This window comes from Megalobrama amblycephala, linkage group LG6 (genome assembly GCF_018812025.1).
Source record: "Megalobrama amblycephala isolate DHTTF-2021 linkage group LG6, ASM1881202v1, whole genome shotgun sequence".
Classification (NCBI taxonomy): domain Eukaryota; kingdom Metazoa; phylum Chordata; class Actinopteri; order Cypriniformes; family Xenocyprididae; genus Megalobrama; species Megalobrama amblycephala.
The window spans coordinates 36,582,645-36,604,309 of NC_063049.1; the positions used below are offsets into that span (position 1 = coordinate 36,582,645).

The 21,665-nt window shown below is 35.5% G+C and overlaps 3 protein-coding genes across 9 annotated transcripts in view; 1 reads left to right on the forward strand and 2 right to left on the reverse strand.

Moving 5' to 3' along the window:
- The window catches only part of calcrla (calcitonin receptor-like a), a 33,700-nt gene extending 31,900 nt beyond the window's left edge, over positions 1-1,800 (reverse strand). The window contains exon 1 of the mRNA XM_048194453.1: positions 1,135-1,800. The gene's annotated coding sequence lies outside the window, so the exon portion shown is untranslated. The remainder of the gene's footprint in view (positions 1-1,134) is intronic.
- The window catches only part of LOC125270643, a 154,586-nt gene that overhangs the window by 75,630 nt on the left and 57,291 nt on the right, over positions 1-21,665 (forward strand). The window lies entirely within an intron of this gene.
- The window catches only part of tfpia (tissue factor pathway inhibitor a), a 34,341-nt gene continuing 14,961 nt past the window's right edge, over positions 2,286-21,665 (reverse strand). The window contains exons 2-7 of one of the 2 annotated variants that reach the window (XM_048194470.1): positions 18,878-19,081; positions 9,928-10,098; positions 6,679-6,765; positions 6,364-6,432; positions 3,168-3,347; positions 2,286-2,975 (exon numbers count right to left, since the gene is read on the reverse strand). In XM_048194470.1, the coding sequence (XP_048050427.1) occupies positions 2,908-2,975; positions 3,168-3,347; positions 6,364-6,432; positions 6,679-6,765; positions 9,928-10,098; positions 18,878-19,081 (779 nt within the window). In that variant the 3' untranslated portion in view covers positions 2,286-2,907. The remainder of the gene's footprint in view (positions 2,976-3,167; positions 3,348-6,363; positions 6,433-6,678; positions 6,766-9,927; positions 10,099-18,877; positions 19,082-21,665) is intronic. The other variant, XM_048194471.1, reaches the window with a different exon arrangement.

Consider the following 21,665-nt stretch of genomic DNA (forward strand, 5'->3'; position numbering starts at 1 on the left):
GCAATAATAATTGATGCTTGCTTTCGCAAATTTGTTTTTATATTAGAGAGCCAAGCAACAGAGATGAGACAGAATTTCAATGAAATATCTCAAACAGAGATGGTATCATTGCATCATATGAGCTAAATCTGAAAAGATCATTTTAGCAATCTATTCCCCCATCGGCTCCACAGTATTTCATCACATGCAAGTGGCTGCTTTTGTAACCATGTGGCCAAAAAACACAAATACCAAGGCTATCTGTTGGCTATTAATTATCATAATTTTCCTCCTTAGAGAGACTGTCAGGCCCCTTCTGTCAGTAGTGTGGTTAGGTGTCAACAGACCTTGGTATTTCTAGTTACTTCATGATACTGGTATTTTATCTTCTCAGTTCCTGGCACTGATGGGTAGGCTTTAAGGTTTTGGAATAATGATTAAGTATAATAATAAGAGGTACAGTTCTAAGAATGCATGGAAAATAAATATGTTTACAATGCCCCAAATAATTACTAGTAAATCTGCATTCAGTTAAGGTTTCACCATATAAAAAAATCTAACTTAAAAGTGGATTTTGGCATAATGTGTGATATTTATCTTAGATACTGCGTAATAGTAATGACATTTCTCACTTTTTGCAGTTAAGTCTTGGATTTGCTAATTAATCTGGCAGTCAATTAACCTTATTATTTGGGGAAAATGGAAGAATTGTTGGTATGCTGGATTTGAAAGCAGTACAGGCATTATAAATAATTATAGTTTGAACCTTCATTATAAAATATCATAGTTTGAACCTATAAATACAAAATACATTTTCAATTTGTTGGTTCAATCTAGTTTCGGTCGTTCTAATACACATACACAAGCAAAGATGTGCCCACACTCACATATCTCCTCTCTTTAACGCGAGTTATAATTACCAGAAGAACACAAGAGCCAATATCTGAACGACATTTCAATCTAATAGACAAACCCGCCGTTTATTTCTCAGTTTGAAGCTCTTATTAATTCATAAGAAGTCTGGGAGTCCGTTCAGTCAGAAATTGTTATAACATGACAGCCGGTTTGACTGGAGAGACTCCAGCAGCGCTAAATGAATTCCCTGTCCATATATATAATTTACTAGTCATTCGTCCGTATCAAGCATTTTCTTACCTGTAGATTAAATCCAAGGTGGTCTGGAGAGGTTCAGATAAAAACGAACGCGCCTTCTTGTTATTTAAAAACATAAACAGTCATTACTTTCCTTTGCGACGTCACGGTGGCATGAAACGATGTACAATATCAGAGCGCGAGATGAAAGAGCGCACGAGACGCGCAGCGTGTGAATGACGACGGCTGTCAGTGCTGTACGATATTCAGTGTAGTGGCTTCCTGTTACATCATCACTGCTTATCCCCGCCTCAATGGCACATTGAGCTTTCCTTACACTGTTTGCTTTTTGCAACTTAAAATCATAAGATATAACATAGTACCTCTGTATTAATACTATATCCAAACAATTCTAGCTTCTAAAAACTACAGACGTCTGTGAGCCTTTTCTTTATATTTTTTTTATGTGCTGAATACCTTTTTTTCTTAATGCACATTACATTTTATGTATCGTTTTCAGGTTTTATGTCGATTTGATGATGGGATATTTGTGGACACAGTGATTCATTTAGGTAATGTGTCCTTACACGTTACATATACTTAATAAAAGTAATTACGCATAATTACAGGCAACTATAAACCAAGCCCCAATCCTAACCTTAACTCTATAGTAAGTACATGTTGTTAATTAATATCACTCAGGACTTAAATGTATAATTACACTGGAAAAAGGACACCTTAACATAAAGTGTAACCTTAAATTATATTTAAAAATTTTATATTCTTATTTCGGAGTAAAATGTTAGACCCTTTGGGAAAGATGACCCCCATCTTATGACAGTTTCACAGAATAATATGTACACACTAAGTACATTGTATCAAATGCTTTAAATTTTAATAAAGTTCATTAAAGATAAAGATACCTAATGTAAAGTGGGACAGAAAAACTTCACCAGTCAATAATAAAAGATCATTCAAATATAATTGTTTAAAAAGAGTGCAGGTAAATGTATATTAACAACTGGGTGTGCAAAATGTCTTCTCTAGAGCAACAGCTCCATCTTGTGTGGAAAACAGACTGAATCGTAAGCAATTTTTTAACATCAACTATCATTAAGTAATAGTTTTCTCGAAGGAATCGCTGGTACTCTATTGGTAGTTTAAATTATGCAGTTGTAGAGAGGTAAGAGATGTTCTTAGTGATGATCTGTTGCTCACATTTAGTATATTTTATTATAAAATTTAAGTTTTTTTTTTATTTTTTATGCTAGACTCAAGGGTTCATCACTGTGTTCTGGATAAAAGACAGTTATTTCCCTCTAGTCATTACATACAAACAGTGGCATAAGTTCAAGATAAGTGCAAGGGCAGAAAAGGAAACGATTTGGAGTGTACTGTATAAACATTATAAAAAGACAAAAAATTAGTATGTTTAAACATTGAGAACAATTTTACAAAAAAGAAAGGATTTAGAATCCTCAGCAAATATTTATAACAGCCATAAATACTCAGTGTTAAATAGATCCATAAGCCGCATTGTGAAAAAATGATTAATTTATAATGTATAGTTAATGAGTCATTTAGTATGTAAATTTGTCCTTTCTTCCCCATAAAACAATATAGAGAGGAAAATTATGTTTTACACTTAAAATAAACAGAATGTCTTCATATATGAAACCAAGATTAAAATCCATTAACTGTGATAATTATATACATGATAATAATGTGTGGGTCAGCAAGGTACAAGTACATGCTGCTGTCTCTTATTTTCTCAACCACAATACCAAAGGTGCATAAAAGAGTGGTTTAGGATTTGGTATCATGAAAATGTATGTCCTAGACAGTTCGGAATAAGATATTTGAGTTCCTCGTCTTTATCCGTATTTGCTTTCTCCGGACGTGATCTGAAAAAGAAACATTGAACATAAAGAGTCAACAATACACATACATTTTGCTTTACTTTCCTTGTGGTCCACCCTAATGGAAGCCACGTTTTTGTGTCTTTGAGCATGCATCATCATCATTATTGACACTAAACTATGCAGTTATTATATTATTAAACCCTCCAAAATAAACACAGGCTGCAGGAAACACACCTTTCATGCACATTTTCATGCAGTGTCTCTTGTGGACAAAGTTGTTTTTGTTGCCTCCACAGCCACTGTAGCGAAACGCCTGGCATCTCCCAATCCTGGGGATGTACACGTATCTCCTCTCAGAGCCGTCACAATCGCCTCGATCAACTGGACTCATGCAGATTTCTGGGGGACTGAACTCTGAAATACAATAACAATGTATTGACTAGGGATGCACCGATACCATTTTTTAAGGACAGAGTACCGATACTTTTTTTTCCTGGTACTCGCCGATATATTTTTATATATATATATATATATATATATATATATATATATATATCGCCGAGTTTTTTTTTTTTTTGATGTTGCCGTTTTCCAAGCACAACACAGTGAGCCTAATGAATGTAGGACAGCTTCTTTATTATTACTTTAATGAAAAAAGTAATCATTTTTATGTACTTGTCACAAACTTGAAGAACAAAAATTTCACAGTGTCCAATAACCTTCAAAGGGCATAATTACCAATATATAGCCTATAATTGTTGTTATATAATTTTTTTTTTTACAAATTACAAACAATACAACAAATACTATAGAGATACAAATTAAATAAACTTGTTTTTCAGATACAGTAGGTTTATTTACCATGTATACATTTATTTACTGTGAGAAATATAGGCTACGGTCCCTTTAACACCGAATCCATGGATACTGACACATATCCTGTTTTCACCCAAATGTTTACGTCCACTTAGTCTTAAGCCATAACCGACTGTATTTACGTGAGATACTCCACACAATGGACATTTTGACAACTATGTGTGCATTTGACCATTCAGGCGCGAGGAGAACTAATAGAACTGAGAAATGAGAACTGAGAACTGAGAACTGGGATCGCGCACAAGAAAGAGAGAGAGCGCGCGTGTGTGAGAGAGAGAGAGAGAGAGAGTGCTTCTGGTCTGTGTCATTCAGCGAGATTCCGCAATGCAGTTAATCATTAATTTTAAAGTATTTCCACACCCCTGAGGCTGACATTGTTTTTGCATGCTGCTGCTGCCGGTGTCTCTGTGCAATTCTGTCAGTTACATCACGTGAGGTATCGGTCTTTTTTACGAGTACAAGTACATGAGCTTGGTATCGGTATCGGTGCATCCCTAGTATTGACATTATCACGAGCAGATTAAAATAAACACCTATGCATGTTCCATTGAGACAAAACCCATATAATATGACATAATACAGTATTACATAAACATATTAGAGGTGTCTCAAAAAGCTAAAATATAATTGACATTAAAGTGCCCCTATTATGATTTTTCAGATATTGCCTTTCATGAAGTGTGTAATATAAATGTTTGTGAATGTAAAATGTCTTTACATTCAAAGATCAAAGTGCATGATACATGGAATTATTGTCTCCCAAAAGAAAGAACCGATTCTGGACTGCCTAAAATGAGTCGTCAGTAATTCCAATCTTACTTCTTGCACAAACTTATATAGGTTTGTAACAAATTTGCATAAAACCAGCCTATGGTCTTCATTAGCTGTCCGTGAAAAATGCAGAGGAGGGAGCAAAACAAAACACCAGTCATGAATTAGAAGTCTAAAATGAGAATTTTTTTAAGAGAAATGTTGGAGGATTTCGATATAAGAGAAGAGGAGCTTGAGTTTGTTGCACAGCCCTATTTGTTTGAACAGCAAGAGGCGTCTACACAGTAAAATCCCCAGAGTTAAATCAACTCTGCTCAGAGTACATATGGTCCCTCTCTAAATAGAGTTAAAGTAACACTTAAGCAGAGTTAAAGTTAATGAGATAATTAAGCAATTAATAAGGCTGTGACTGAAGTCAGTTGTAGTTCTTGTATTTCTCTTTTCTTCAGTGATTCTGAAGAATCACAGATTGTTAACAGCAGGTGTTCATCACTAATGCACAATCATCACTTAATTAATTGCTTAATTATATCATTAACTTTAACTCTGCTTTAGTGTTATTTTAACACTATTTAGAGAGGGACCATATGTACTTACATATGTGCAGAATTGATTTAACTCTGGAGATTTTGGTTACGCTACTCCTACATCACATCAGGGTTTACTCTTTTGGCGCAAGTCGACGTGCGTATGGCCGTCTGCCAGAAGCCAGTTATTTAAGTTTTTAAAGTTTTAAATATGGATATTTTCCTAACACAAACGCATCGCTTCGCTACAGAAGGCCTTTATTAACCCCCAGGAGCTGTGTGGTTATCTTTTATGATGGATGGATGCACTTTTTGGACTTCAAAATCTCATCCTCTATTTACTGCCATTATAAACCTTGGGAGAACATTATTTAATATAACTCTGATTGTATTCATCTGAAAGAAGATAGTCATATACACCTAGGATGGCTTGAGGGTGAGTAAATCATGGGGTAATTTTCACTTTTGGGTAAATTAACCCTTTAAGGTCACAGTAAACAGTTAATCTTGACTTGACTTGATATAAATTATCCACTAGATGGCAGTAAAATCTAAGCATCATCCTTCAATGGCACCACAGAGAATTTGGACATCTAAGTCACCCTTTTAACCCATAATCAATTACTGTAATTAATTAGCAGTTACTTTGAACCCATAATGTCAATTACAAATAATAAAATAGTAAAACAGACCACTGACAGGATGGTTAATCTTAAACATGGTAATTCACTTATTATACTTCATTAACCACAGGCAAATATGGAGTAATATGAATAGCTCCCATTGACACATTGTAACCATGTAAATACATCGAATTGTGTTTAATAGTTTGTTCCAATTCACCTTTATGAGCCCACATGCAAGAAGAAAATAAAGTTGAACACAAAACATACTTGCAATTACAGACACTGAAATTCAGTTTATACATTTCAAAACTGAGGGTTAATATTATAAAAAAATCACATATTTGACTGTGAATTTTGTGTCTCAGTGTGTGCTATCTCTGTGCCAGACCGGGATGTCATGAGCCCTGGGGCTGTGGTGCAGAGAGCAGCTCTTAACTGTCAAAATAAGCAGAAGGAGGCAGAAAAAATGGCTGCTATGCTGCCCTCTGGACTCAGACAAACAGACTGTCTGACATGAAAGCACAGCTGTCTTGAACCCTCTGCCTTCACATCCACAGCTAGTGTGTGTGTGTGTGTGTGTGTGTGTGTGTGTGTGTGTTTGTACATGTGTGCGAGATGTGTGACTCTCACCTGGTTCCTGTGCATCTGGTTTGGGCACTCTTTGCAGTGGCAAATGTGATGCATGCAAAGGAGCATCATCTAAAAATAACCAAACACTTAGTGAATCACAAAAAAGATTCATATAAAAGGTATTAATGATATTTTTATGAAAAAGTTTTTTGTTTGATCCCTAGAAGGTGACAGTATAAAGTATAACAGTCCAACAATAATCAAAAACAAACAAAAGATGGCTTAGTGCACCTTTAAATACAGATCATTGTAATATCCAGTACAAATAAAAAGGTTTTCTGACATTATCAACAAGCAGGTTGTGTTTCATCTCACCATGTTTAGGGGGAGGTTCTGTCCTGGGTTTTGGTTCCTCCTCCACTGGTTTTAATGGAGAATTCTTTTCCATGTGGTTTGAGCCAGCTAAAAGGAGGAAACAAAGTGAAAACATCATATTTGTTGTCCGTTTGTTACAGTTTTTTTTTTTTTTTTTTTAGGTAGCACTAACATGCATCATTAATATGTTTCCTATCTGTCTGTTTATCCAGGTTTAGTGCTTCTATATTTAAACATATATTTAAACATACGCTTATTAACAACTAACTTAAGTCGAGAAGGTACAAACATTATTTGCACACTTCTATTAGAACTTAAAGGGTTAGTTCACCCAAAAATGAAATTTCTGTCATTAATTACTCACCCTCATGTCGTCCCACATCCGTAAGACCTTTGTTCATTTTTGGAACACAAAGTAAGATATTTTTGATGAAATCAGAGAGGTATATGACTCGTCCATAGACAGCAATTTAACCACCACTTTCAAGGTCCAGAAAGCCACTAAAGACATTGTTAAAACAGTCGATGTGACTACAGTGGTTCAAGCGATGAAGCGACGAGAATACTTTTTGTGTGCAAAAACAAAACAAAAATAATGACTTTATTCAACAATATCTACACCAGAAAGCGGGCTCAGAATTGGCAGAGGCTGTTCACGTGAGCAGCATGACGCATTTGCAGGAGCTGGCCAATAATGAGTCAGCATTCTGACGTAAAATCTGAAAGCACTCAATGTAAACAACAGCTTATGAGAATGACACAGAAGACAAGATATTGTTGAGTAAAGTTATTTTTGTTTTGTTTTTGTGCACAAAAAGTATTCTCGTCGCTTCATAACATTAAAGGATTAGTTCACTTTCAAATTAAATTTTCCTGATAATTTACTCACCCCCATGTCATCCAAGATGTTCATGTCTTTCTTTCTTCAGTCGAAACGAAATTAAGGTTTTTGATGAAAACATTCAAGGATTTTCCTCTATATATTGGACTTCAATGGAGCCCAAACAGTTGAAGGTTAAAATTAGTTTCATTGCAGCTTCAAAATATTCTACACAATCCCAGATGAGGAATAAGGGTCTTATCTAGAGAAACCATCGCTCATTTTCTAAAAAAAAACAAAAAACAAAAAAACTTATATACTTTTTAACGATAAATGCTCATCTTGAACTAGCTCTCTTCTTCTCTATTAGAATTCCAGCAGTGTAGACACTGCTAAGTGTATTACTGCCCTCCACAGGTCAAAGATTGAACTAATTGTTATATACTTGCACTAGCATATGGTATATGACAATTTAGTTCAAACTTTGACCTGTGGAGGGAAGTAATACACTTAGCAGTGTCTACACTGCTGAAATTCTAATAGAGAAGAAGAGAGCTAGTTCAAGATGAGCATTTATGGTTAAAACTTATAAAAATTTAATTTTGTTTTAGAAAATGAGCAATGGTTTCTCTAGACAAGACCCTTATTTCTCGTCTGGGATCTCTGTAAACTGTAATTTTGACCTTCAACCGTTTGGACTCCATTGAAGTCCACTATCTGGAGAAAAATCCTGCAATGTTTTCATTTCTTTTCGACTGAAGAAAGAAAGACATGAACATCTTGGATGACATGGGGGTGAGTAAATTATCAGGATATTTTCATTTGAAAGTGAACTCATCCTTTATGGTTGAACGACAGTCACGTCGACTGTTTTAACAATTTCTTTAGTACCTTTTTGGACCTTGAAGGTGTTGATTATATTGCTGTCTATGGAGGAGTCATATACCTCTCGGATTTCATCAAAAATATCTCAATTTGTGTTCAGAAGATGAACAAAGGTCTTATGGGTGTAGAACAACATGAGAGTGAGTAATTAATGACAGAATTTTCATTTTTGGGTGAACTAACCCTTTAAATTCTATGATCTCTCTGTAAACAGCCTTTCATTCTCTTCACTTGACTCTTCATTTTCAATTTTGTTCAGTGTTTTTCAACATGAGGAAAGTAGTGAAGCATTTTGTATTTTGTTTCATTTTAGTGGCTCTTTTAGGAAATTTAGGACACCTAGAAATTAAAGGTGCAGTAAGCAATTTCTGAGAAGCGCTGTTGAAAGTGGGCACCACAACACACTCGTAGCCAATCAGCAGTAGGGGGCGTGTCCACTCATGAGAGAGAGAGAAAAGAGAGACGGCTGAGAGACATTACAAAAGAGTCAAGGTCAGAGGAATATCACTGGAAAAAGAAGGATTATGATCAGGCAAGAGCTTTAGGACCCACGCTAATATTAGAAAAGCTTTCCAGTGCTGGAGAGACCTAAGTGTTAAGGCCTGAAAACGGACACCGAAGTTGCATTGTTTCTGCTTCATATGTGAGTAACATTGGTTTTGCTATGTTTCACAGAACCAAGATATGCTGCTATTGTAATTTTAGCTAAAACAGTGTTCGAGTGCTGCTGATAACTCTTGCTTGTATATCTTGACTTGTGTACTGTATGTTCATTTTTTGTTCTTCCTTGTCATTCCTTCAGCATCTTTGCTTTATTTTTCGCAAAGCATTATTTAGCTTCCTTTCAGCTATTATAAAGAGACATCCACTCTTGCGTTGCATGTTCGTGCATTTGGGGGCGGAGCAAAAATGAAGGTTTGGGTTGATTTCAAATATTAGTGTTTCTCAGAAATCGCTTACTGCTCCTTTAAATAGGGTATTCATGGTATGTGGAACAGTCAACTAAACAAAAATCCAATTGTAGTAAACAAAGAAACATTTATTGTGTCTACCCTGGGGTTACCTTATAGTTTTATTAATGGGTTTTTTGTTTGTCAATTTTTTTTTTTTTTCACCTTCTCTGACCATAAACAAGCTGCTGCCCCTTTAAGACATCTGTGAAAACACACTGTTCACATGTGAAATAAGATACAGTGCAGTGCTGCTCTAACAAACAAACTGTCTGTTTGCTGTCTGGTCCAATATATTGTAACAGCCCTATCTTTCAAGGACAATTTTATTCCTAAAGATATCATTTTCTACATTTACAGTTCTGCACTGATTTTGATGGTTAAAATTATTGCTAAAAATAGAATGCAACCAGCTGAATTTATGTCTAAATTAAAAGTGCTAACTGTACTATGGAATGAAGGTTATAGAGCTCAGAATACTAAAGGGCTGTAACCTTTGTCATGCAGATGACTTTAATTACAGAGCTTGTACAAAAACAATATGTTATTATTGAAAATTGCAGAGAAGAGAAATGTATTGTTGCTGGTACATACATAGACATCTCTCATTGCAATCTTTTATGGTCTTGAAGTTGTTGGCATTCCCAAAGCAGCCGCCATAAAAGAATCGTTTGCATTCCTTGCTCTTGAAATCAAAAAAATAGCGAGGCACCAGTCCTCGACATGGCCCCGGCTCATCCTCCAGATGACATGGACTCTTATCCTCTAAAAAAAAAAAAAACAACAACAGCAAAAAGATGGGTCAGACCATAAATCATGTGTTCCTATATTTAAAGCTACATTTTCAGTCTTAGGCAGTGTTACAAGTGTTTTGTTTTGTTTTGTTTTGTTTTTGGAATACCATATTTAAAATATCTATGATTATAAGAAAAATAGCAGTCTCTGTGCTTGATAAACATGAGTTGTAATAATTACACCTTCTGGCTGGAAAAAGCCATTAGATTTATTTTTGCAAGTAACAGAAATTGTAAACATTTCATTATATTATAAAAGCTACACAGTAAGCTATTTTTCGAGGTCTCTTCTTTGAAATTAATATTTGTCCCTGTTTGCTACCTTTAATTTGACAGCTCTGGATAGCTACTTACAGCACTTTTAAGATAATTAAAAGTTTGAGAAACTGCCTTCACTAAAGAAAAAAAAAGGCATTGATTTGTCCATTGTTTTTGTGCAAGATTGATTTTACAATGAGAACACGGGAAATATTTGCACAACAGATAAACTATGGCATATTAATAAAGATATTGAGCGTTTCATGATTAATCTAAACAAATATAGGAATCGAACATTAAAGCAATGGCTTTCAGCAGAACCAGTTGCCTTAACACATCCGCTGGCCATAAGCCACAGACAGGCTGGAGTGATTGATATGTTTTAGCTCAATCTATAGCAAATACCCTGTTGATAAATTCATGGCTGGATTCCAAAGTTCCACAGATTAAAAAAATCACTTAATTTCCAGCCACGTTTTTGCCCTGTAATGCAGAATTTATTTATGGCTGCTGCTAATTAAAATATTTCACTTAAGTGGCAATTCATCATGGAGAAAGGCAGCTTTAATCCAATCAGCTAGGAGAAATCATCAGGGTATTTTGATTTTCTCTCTTCTTTCGGATAAATCGCATTTAGAGGGAATGGTGAGTTGCACAAACCTAATCATAAACATCACATTGTGACTAAACAGATTGAAGCAGGTTGCTGCTTTTAAATATAATTCAATGTTAATTGCAGTGTCACTTAGGCTACTGCATGAAAGTGGTTCAAATGTGATTAGAATCAGGGCAAAATCTCTACTAAGCAGAAAATAGAAAAGATGAAATTCTAAAAAATGTTTTTGTCCATACAATGAGTCAAAAACAAAAAACAACAACATATATATATATATATATATATATATATATATATATACACACAAGGCCTAAACTTTTTACCACACCTGCCAATGGCCAGTGACTTGAGAAAATTTACCGGTCCAAAATATTTTTACTAGCCATTTTGCAAAAACAGGCAGTTATGACACCAACATTTTAGATACCAGAGAAAATTCACAAATTTTCAGGTACAGAAATGTAAAAAAGTAATCAAATGTAAAACAATCACTGCATAGTCTTCACTGTATAAATTAAACGTAGATTAATTCTTATTAACATTTAAAATAGTAATTCAGACAAGCAGTGAGTGATTGTTCCCTTGTCTATTAAAACATGTAATATATTAAAGCGTCTTTGGCGTTCCCATGGTTTCTACAAAATAAAGGTTAACGCGGTTAACCCTCACACGTCCCGGGTCCTCACAATTTACAAATAGTTGGAAACATTTGGGATATTGTAAGTACTCAACTGAACAAAATATATAACATTGGCCTAGTGGTTTTTGGATATTTTACTGCAAAAATTTTACATATTGCAGCTTTAAGACATAACCGACTATATTTGCTAGATAACTTTGTGTGAATATGTCCTTTCAAGCGCAATAAGATGTTAAAGATAGCTCAATTCAGTATTCACACACTATCTGAGACACTGCTTTCTGAGCGTGCGCTTTGGATGTTTGTGCACAGAAAACTTTCCACAGCTTGTGAGAAATGAATTGAGTTCCCTTTCGTGACAATGCAGCACTGTTCCAAGCAACGTTCACATTTCTTCACATCCATGTTCTCATGACATTGCATTGTTAGAATTCATAAAGGTTACCGGCCAACTGGCGATTGACACCGTTTCATATACTCACTAACAATGTTTTTTAATCGCATTAATTTTAGGCCTTGTATATCCTTACTGTGTTTACTGTATATATTTGTGTGTGTGTGTGTGTGCTGCAGAAGAAATAAAGTCTTACATGTTTGAAACAGGCCCGTTCACACCAAGAATGATAGCTATAAAGATAACGATATAGTTCTAAAAATCGTTCTAAATATAAAAGAACAGCACTGTCCACAGCTATAACTAAAACGATATAGAGAAACTATATCATTGGCATCACTTTCAGAAAAATTTTTCCAGCTGTTGAACGATAAAACATGGACGGCCAATCAGAATCCATTCTAATTTAAGGGCTCGCACATTTAAAATGGCAGACGACATTGCAGAGAAGTTAATCACCGAGGTCAAGAAAAAACCACCACTGTTTGACAAGTCAACCCCATTTTCAACGATTCTTTAAAGGAAATGGATATGGAAAACAATCGGTCATACCCTCGGAATGGTGAGAAGTATTAACGATGAGATCACTATGCCAGACTAGCAAACAGTGTAACACTGTCTTGCTTCCTGTGATGTTGCAGTGAAAAAGAATACGTTAAATATGTTGTATTTAGTCCACTCTATTGACTTCGTCAGCTAAATTCACTGTTAAATTAGATTGATTACACTAGATATTCACTTGAAACATAGCATGCTGTGGACATCTGGTTAAAGCAGTGTAAATGCAACAAGAACAGCAAAAACATGTTGTACACACTTTGAAACTGCAGCGTGCGAACTTAAGAACTTATCGTTCTTGGTGTGAACGGGCCTTAAGAACGAGTCGATAATGTAAATAATGACAGAAAATTAATTTTTAGGTAAAGAATCCCTTTAAGATACTGTTGTCAGATTTTATTTGCATGACTACTATGTTGCCAAGATGGGCAAAAGGTGGATTATCCCAGTCATTTGAATACCGCAAGTTTCTGTAGATAAAACTTGCGAGCTAAATAACAAGTAACATACATCAAGTGACCTACATATACACCTTATTCAATTTGCACACTGTGTTGTACATGATGAAGTGGCAGAATTCATCAGTCAGCAGCTAAACTCACTGCATTAGATACTGTGTTCTGATATAGTCTACGTCCCAGACAGTCGTCCTGACCGAGAGCGGTGGAGGAATGCTAATTAAGCTTAGCAAATGACCACTCACATACAGCATTGATCAAAAGTTCACATTCACAAGGACACTTAATAAACTGAATGAAATTAACTGAATACTAATGCTACAAATGGATTATGCAATTTGAAATAGTCATAGTCAATATTCTTATACTTCCAGAACAGAGAAGTGCAGATGGCATGCATCTAAAACACTTACCAAATGAATAATTCAAAACTGCTGTTCTCCTGAACAGCCTCTTGGGTGCTATTTAGGAAAGGAGATTGTATTGATGCCTGGCTAGTGTCTCTCGCTGTGCTTGTCATTTACTGACAAGGACAGGCTTATGTGTAATATGTTTAACTGAGTGCCCATTAACAAAGATGGCAGCAAGACAGGTAATTTCAAGTAGGTGCTGCACCAGCTGAGCAACTACCATTGAGATGAATGGAAAAGCTATGGAGAGCTCTTTCAAGACATAATAGACATCCTTGGCTCAAACAAACAGATTGCAATTCCGTTTATAGCCACTAGAGGCACAAAAATGACACACATCGCCTTTAATATTTCAAAAGAAATGTGTAATGATACCGAATCAGTCTCCAAAGAAAAACATTTAGAAAATTATGCTTCTCTCCCCATATGTCTCTTTCTATGTCTCATACTTTACCTACCAATACAAAAACAAACAAGTGCACTGATAATTTGATTCACTAGATGGAGACATTCATCACTGCTTTCTCACAGTGGTTTATTATTTGATGTTGGTTCCATATCCTCAGTGATTCCCTTTGAATCTGAATTTTAAAAAGTGAGAAGAGCTTAAATTCAAGCAGTGTAGACTCATTTAATTGTTGCCTTTTTATTTAGAAGATGCTTTCATCCAAAGCGACTTACAAATTTGGAGCATCGCAAGCAAGAGCCAAAGTACCGCAATGCAGTTACAATGCAGAAAAGCAGACAAAAGTGAAAGGAAGAGATTTTTTATTTTTTTTTTAATAAGAAGTGTATTCGCTTAAGGTTATGCTCCATGATACAACATAGAGTCTTAAAAATGAAGGTTCTTTATTGGTGTCTATGGTTCCATGAAAACCTTTAACATCCATAAAACCTTTCCATTCCACAAAAGGCTCTTTAGATTCTAAAATAGTTCTTTACACTAAGAAAAAAATGGTTCTTTTAAGAACTTTTGTTCTTTGGGGAACCAAAAATGGTTCTTCTATGGCATTGCTACAAAACAAACCACCTTTTGGAACCTTTAAGAGTATAAAGAAGAGTTTGTGATGGTGCTAACATCAGAGCTTCAACCAAGAGGAGTGTGACATAAATCCTCTTTGGTTCATTGAAGAGCAGATGTTATGTTAGGAAGGTTGTTATGTTTGAAGGTTTAAAATGTTCCCTCTATTACTAGAAAAGCAAGTTTGGTGGCCACAGAAATTAGAAACTGACTTGGCAGAGCTGAAAATAAATAGGAGCATGTGGTGAAGAGAGCAGGAGAAATGAATCCAAACACAGCAGTCAATTTCCTCTTCAGCCTCCATGGGGGATCTTTGGCAATACTTCGCAGGCATTTACGAGTGCTCATGTCCTTGGAGGTGTTTGTCCAAATGAGCTGTAAAGTTTCTGTTTTCCCCACTCTGTGATGGGACTGAGGCTTGTTTAGCAGTCACATGACAGAGTCTGTTTTGTGCTGATTATTACGATGATCTCTCACAGGAGGCAACGTTGCAGGGGCCAGTCCAGTTCACAATGACCCCCACTGGAAAGAGTAATGAGATATGACTCACCCAACCAAAGTGCTGTAAATAATACAATGTGGCTTGGCTTTACTGTGAACCGCACATTTGTCCTCTTTTTAATTGGAAAAGGACCAAGAATTCTTTATTATTCTTGCAGAAATAATCCGATTGTTTAAATGGTTTCTCCCACATCTCAGCCTTGGCTTGTTGCCATGAATTGGACTCTTTGTACTCGAGTAATCTCCATTTCTGCCTTTATATATTAATTTAATGCCAATATTGAAGATGAAACGTAATTTACTGTTTGGTTTGTTTGCTTTCCCTTGCATTAGAATTCTTTGTATTCATCAGAGCATTGTTTTTAAGGTCTACAAAACATGCATATGGCTTTCCATGTGTATGTGAATGTTGGGAACATACACAATGTCTTTGTTTGAAGGTTTTCTGAACAAAACAACAGCTCTTCTCCTGCTCTTAGTCTTAGTATTTTTAAGTATCTGTCATGCCCTCTACAAAATAATATAGTTCAAGTTATAATCTTGACACTTTTACACAAAATCATAATTGCAGTACTGCGCCAATGCATTACGTTATTGTTTTTTATGAGATGTTAATGAGTCGCTGGGAGTGACTCCCTCATGGTGAACTCTTCACTCTTCCCATAAAACTATATGCCGTGGTCGAATGCCTGTTATATCTATGATTGTAAAATGAGTAGTTCCGGTTTTGGATGCTGATTGGTCAATACAGCATTCCAGCCGTAGTAAAGTACAGATATGACGTGCAACACCCACATCACTGTGCTGCACCCATAGACTAATGTGCTGTTGTTTACATGTCAAGGACTACACCGGGGTCCAAAATGCTGAGATTATGTTTTTTTTTTTTTTTTTTTTTTTTTTCATGTAAACTTTAAAGAAAGTATTTGTTTTTTCCTTTTTTCCTCAAAATCCTATGACATTCTGAAATTCATATTACATTACTAAATCATCTTTTAAGTCAAGTTGTTGTGCTGAGCTGATAGCAAAAAGATTAAATTAGAAAAGTAGTATTTATATACTATTACAGTATTTAGCATTTATTTTCATTATACTTTCAGATTTAATTTTAGTTAAGGTTTTAGTACTTTTTGTGTGCTTTTGTCATTTTTTTTTCATGCCTTTTTTTTTAAATACACTGCCCAGCCAAAAAAAAAAAAAAAAAGCTAAAGGTGCCCTAGAGCTGACACAAGTCTAAGGTGTCCCCAGAATGTGTCTGTGAAGTTTCAGCTCAAAATACCCCATAGATTTAACTGCCTATTTTGGGGTGGCATTAAAAATGCTCTGATTTGGGGTGTGTACACATTTAAATGCTCGTGCTCCCCGCCCCCAAGCTCAGGACTCCAATAAACATTGCATAAACAATACTTAAGTTCACAATATAACTCAAAATGGATCTTTACAAACTGTTCGTGATGCAGCATATCAGATCGCATAAGTATGGAATGTATTTTGTGGATGTTTGCTAACATTTGATTCTGAATGAGTTTGATAGTGCTGCACGGCTAATGTGGCTAAAGCTACACACAGTTGGAGAGACTCGATAAGAATGAAGATGCGTTTATGAATTATACAGACTACAAGCGTTTTCGGGTTAAAAATGAAAATAACGACATGGCTCTGGTCTCCGTGAATGCAGTAAGAAACATGATGAAACATAAATGTGGTAACTTTAACCACAATTAACAGTACATTAGCAACATGCTAACGAAATATTTAGAAAGACAATTTACAAATATCACTAAATATATCATGACATCATGGATCATGAACAGTTATTATGCATCCATCTGACATTTTCGCTATTGTCATTGCTTGCTTGCTTCACAATACCTCCTTCATGTCTGATGATTTGGCTGTGCAGCTCCAGACGTTAATAATGCCTTGAACATGGGCTGGTATATGCAAATGTTGGGGGCGTACATATTAATGATCCCGACTGTTACATCACAGTTGGTGTTATGTTGAGATTTGCCTGTTTTTCTGTGGTGTTTTTCAAGCACAAGATTTACATATGAAGGAGAAAACAATGGTGTTTGACACTCACTATATGTCATTTGCATGTACAGAACTCTTATTATTCAACTATGCCATGGTAAATTTAATTTTCAATTCTAGGGCACCTTTAAGAATCTATGAATGGATCATTATTACAGTGAATATTGTTTCTAGCATGTTTTATGTTTGGAAACAGTTCTTTTAACCCTAATAGGAGTTAACCCTAATGAACCCTAACCCTAATGGAGTGTGTAGCTTTTCATTTCTTAAACAACCATGTAGGAAGATGTATCATGGCCATATTCCAGGATGACAATGCCAATATTCATCAGGGTTAAAATTGAATGAGATCAGAGACCTTAAGTCCTGACCTTAAGATCAGGATGTTCTGGAGGAGACTTTACAGAGTGCTCACCTCTTGCATTGTCAATACAAAATTTGATGCAATTAAAAATTGATGCACCTCTTGATGGAAATAACATCACAACATTTATTTCCATCAAGAGATGCATCAATTTTTGGTCAAGATCTTGTATTGACAATGCAAGAGTCGAGCACTCTGTAAAGTCTCCTCCAGCACATCCCAAAGACTTTCAATGAATTTAAGGTCTGGACTCAGAGGTGCCAATTCATGTGTGAAAATGATTCTTCATGCTCCCTCACAACCATTCTTTCACAATTTGAGCCTGATGAATCTTGACATTGTCATCCTGGAATATGGCCATGATACATCTTCCTACATGGTAGTTTAAGAAATGAAAAGCTGCACACTCCAACTTTCACAGTTAAAAGGACCATTGCCAAACATATAACATGCTAGAAAAATAATAATCACTGTAATAATGATCCATCCATAGACACTTAAGTATTTGCCTATTAAAATCTAAACAGCAACTATTTATATATTTATTTTTGGCCGGGCAGTGTATGTGTATATATAGATTCAATACATTTTCATTTCAGTTGTAGTCATTTTAGTACTTATTTCAATTAGTTACCAAGGTAACATTTCTAATTTTCTAGGTTTTCCATTTAATATTTATATTTTATGGGTAAAACTAGGTAACACTTTATTTTACAGTATCCTTGTTACAAATATTACAAGTACTTACTGTAGTAATAACAGTAAATTATACATAAATTCATGCAACTAACCCTAAACCCAATCATATTCCTAACCTTAACACTATAGTAAGTATAAATGTTGTTAATTAATATTACTCAGTACTTAAATGTGTAATTACTCTATAATGAAGACATCTCAAGCACTTTCACTAGTAATTTCAGGCTTTTGGAACTCAATGTATATGGAGTTAATGAATTAAATAATTAAAATAATGCATTTCCTTAATATTTTTTCTGTAGTAGACGTTTAGATTACTAATATAGAATTAAGCAGTAAGCTATGAGAGGCTGTGTTATATTGTGAATGAGTCAAAAATAAAGAGATAAAGATACTCACAATATATTATATATTGTGTAATATTATATATTGTGTATGTGTATACTCTCTGGTGAGCATTGTTCTTTATCTTTGACTCACAATATAACACAGTCTCTTATAACTTATTGCTTAATTCTATATGAGTAATATTTGCTTTTACTTAAACCAAGATACGCTTATCTGGAATGCTGTTTAAAGCATAGGTGTGTGGAACACTGTCATGACACACAAGTCTGGGTCAGGCCATCCAATATACTGGAGCGAAAATGGAACAGGACTAACACAAAGAATACATCCTCTTTCTGAAAAATGCATTGAATCTGAAAAGGTTATTTCCTAGAAAAAAAAGTTTGACATTTATATTGATTTTAATGGTTATTCGTCTTTGAAGAGTAAGGTAAAGATTGCCTTACCTTTCACAAGACACATTTCCTCACACTCCTGCAGGGTCTCGAAATTGTTTGCATTGCCTTGACAACCTCCGTATTCAAAGGGCTCACAGTGACCTGTGTCAGTGTCAAAGTAGAACCTGTCCCTTATTGCCTTGCACGGCCCTTCGTCTTTCTTTAGGGCGCATGAGTGATGAAATATGCGGAGTTCAGACCTCACTCCATCTGCTGAGGGTGGAAGGAAGCCAGAAATTTTAATTTGCTCTGTACATAATTTACAAAACTCTGCGTGGTAAATTTAAGCCATCTATAAGCTTTCACCTAAGGCTTCGTAGGGGGTGAAAGAGCCTTCTGGCACTGGAACATAACCATACACCTACTTTTAACAGAGTCGGCAGCCTTGCTTAAAGAGATCTCATTGACATGACAGTCTGTAGATTTTAGGGATATCACAGCTTTGCCCTTGGTGTTTTACGCTTGGGTAAATCAGGAAGAACCTCCTACACTATTCCACACTCAAGCCAACGAGGATGATAAAGCGCTCTTTTCTTGAATATAAATTTGGACGGTTTATATCATTTTTTTTTTCCTTTCCCCAGAACTAGGTTCTTAATCCCTATACCAAGAATCAACCGTATTAGTCTGTTCTAAGAGCGTGCTGGGTAAAGTGAACTCAGTGGTCCTTCCTGTTCACACAACAAGGACTGAATCCAAAGTGCCACAAACTAAATAACAGATGGTCTTGGACTTGAGTGACAACATCCTGCGGGGGCGGCTGGATCACTTATCCTGTCACATCCTGATGTTCATCTCCCCACTGCTCTCAACTCAATCTAAAATACTCTCTCGACGCTGCCCTCGGGTTGGAGAGAGTTCTGATGAAGTATTCCACATGCTCTGGATAAAATTCTTGCCTGCACAAAAGCAGGAAACACACACCCCATAGCGTGGTGGGTTTGCCATTGTAAAAGATAACAAAGCATAAATATTCTTATTTGCATTATTATCTAAAGCATACAAAGAAGAAAAACTCATAGGAAGTCACTCATAGGAAATGCTCACATGAGTTTTCACTGATGGGTCTATTTGCCAACACAAATTTAAAGAACGGTCTCAGATAAAAAGGCATCAGACGAAACGAACTCGGACAAAACAGCCTTAGACTAAAAGGCATCAGACGAAACGGACTTAGAAGGAAGCGAATTGCCCCGCCTCAATGTGACATGACATGCACATAGTTTTCTAACTGTTAAATGTTACACTAAGGTGTATAAAACATATCCCACTGAGATTATTTTGTAAATTTGTATTATTTGCTAATTTTATTTGCACGTATAAAAAAATTAGCTAAATAACACATTGCAACTAGCTTGCATTGCAAACTATCATATACACTTACGAAAATTAACCATGGTTCTATTATAGTAAAAGTGTGGTAACTACTGTGGTAACTTTTTTTGTCAGATTGATACTATTTGTATAACAATAGTTTTACTACAAATACCATAAACTATAGTGTAGCAAAATCATGGTTAATTTGTAGTTACCATGGTTTACCATGTTTTTTTTTTTTCTTTTCTAAGTTTGTAGTAAAACCTTGGCTAATTTTCGTAAGGGAAGTAAAAAGTCTTTTGAGCTATAAGCACAGCTGCTTTGTGTACAGAGGTTACCAAGGAAACAGCTTTATTTCTGCTGTTCCAGCGCCACCTACTGTCAGCGAGTCGATTATATTTTAATTCAGTTAATTGCTGTTTATCTGCAGACCAATGTGAAAATCGCCATGTTCTTTTCTGTATAGAACCTAATCACAATATTTAATTAAAGCTGTATCAATAAAATATCAGGTAGCCTATAGCTTACCTTCGGCCCCTCTCTCTCTGCTTTTTGATTTGTTTTCAATGCTCGAATAACAGTAACATAAATAACATTGCAAAGGGATTAAATAGCCTACACGAATAGCATCAATATATAGATTCTACATAATTAACATGCATGCACACACACACACCTTAGACCAATTTGGGAATAGTTAAATTTAAATATAAAAAGGGGGGGAAAGAAAAAGACAACTGAAGCATGGCATTATGATGGGATAAAAGCCAATAGAAAGTTATACAAAAAAAAAAAAAAACAGCCAAAAAAAAACACTAATGCCTTTTATTCATGAGGCCATTTCATCTGATGCCTAATTGTACAAGACCTGACATTGTTTGTCCTAAGACCTGAAGCCCTTCAGTCTGAGGCGCGATGACGCCTTTGCATTGTATGACTGAAGTCTGAGGATGTCCTAAAATGTACATCGTACTGGAGATAAAAGTGAAAGTCTAGATATAGATTTTATTTGTGATTTTTCTTTCCTATGAGCCAATATTTTTTTCTTATCTAAAAATTAAAAATGTCCCATACAGCCTTTTTTTTATCTTACCATAAAACCATTATGAAGATTTTTTTTTTTCATGTTTCCATGGATACAACAGCTTTTTTAAGACAACAAGGTTGTGTAGGTCCTTTACATTTTAACAGTTTTTAAATGTATCAATTAAACATGCATTCCAGTGTTAGAAAAAGGTTTATTCAAGACAATAGCTGGACCTGCAGAATTCCCCCAAAAAAGTTATTTTTATAATAGAAAACATGGCTGGCTGTTAAATTTAACTGCCAGCTGCTTTTTTAGGCCAGCACAAATTGTCTGTTCTGCTTGGCTTCAGCCTCATCACACCTCAACTGGGATAGTGGTCAGAACAACCCAAAACTGGTGCTTTGCCAAATTCATTGCCAATGCTGAGCTTGGGCAGGTTGCCCCATGTTGAGA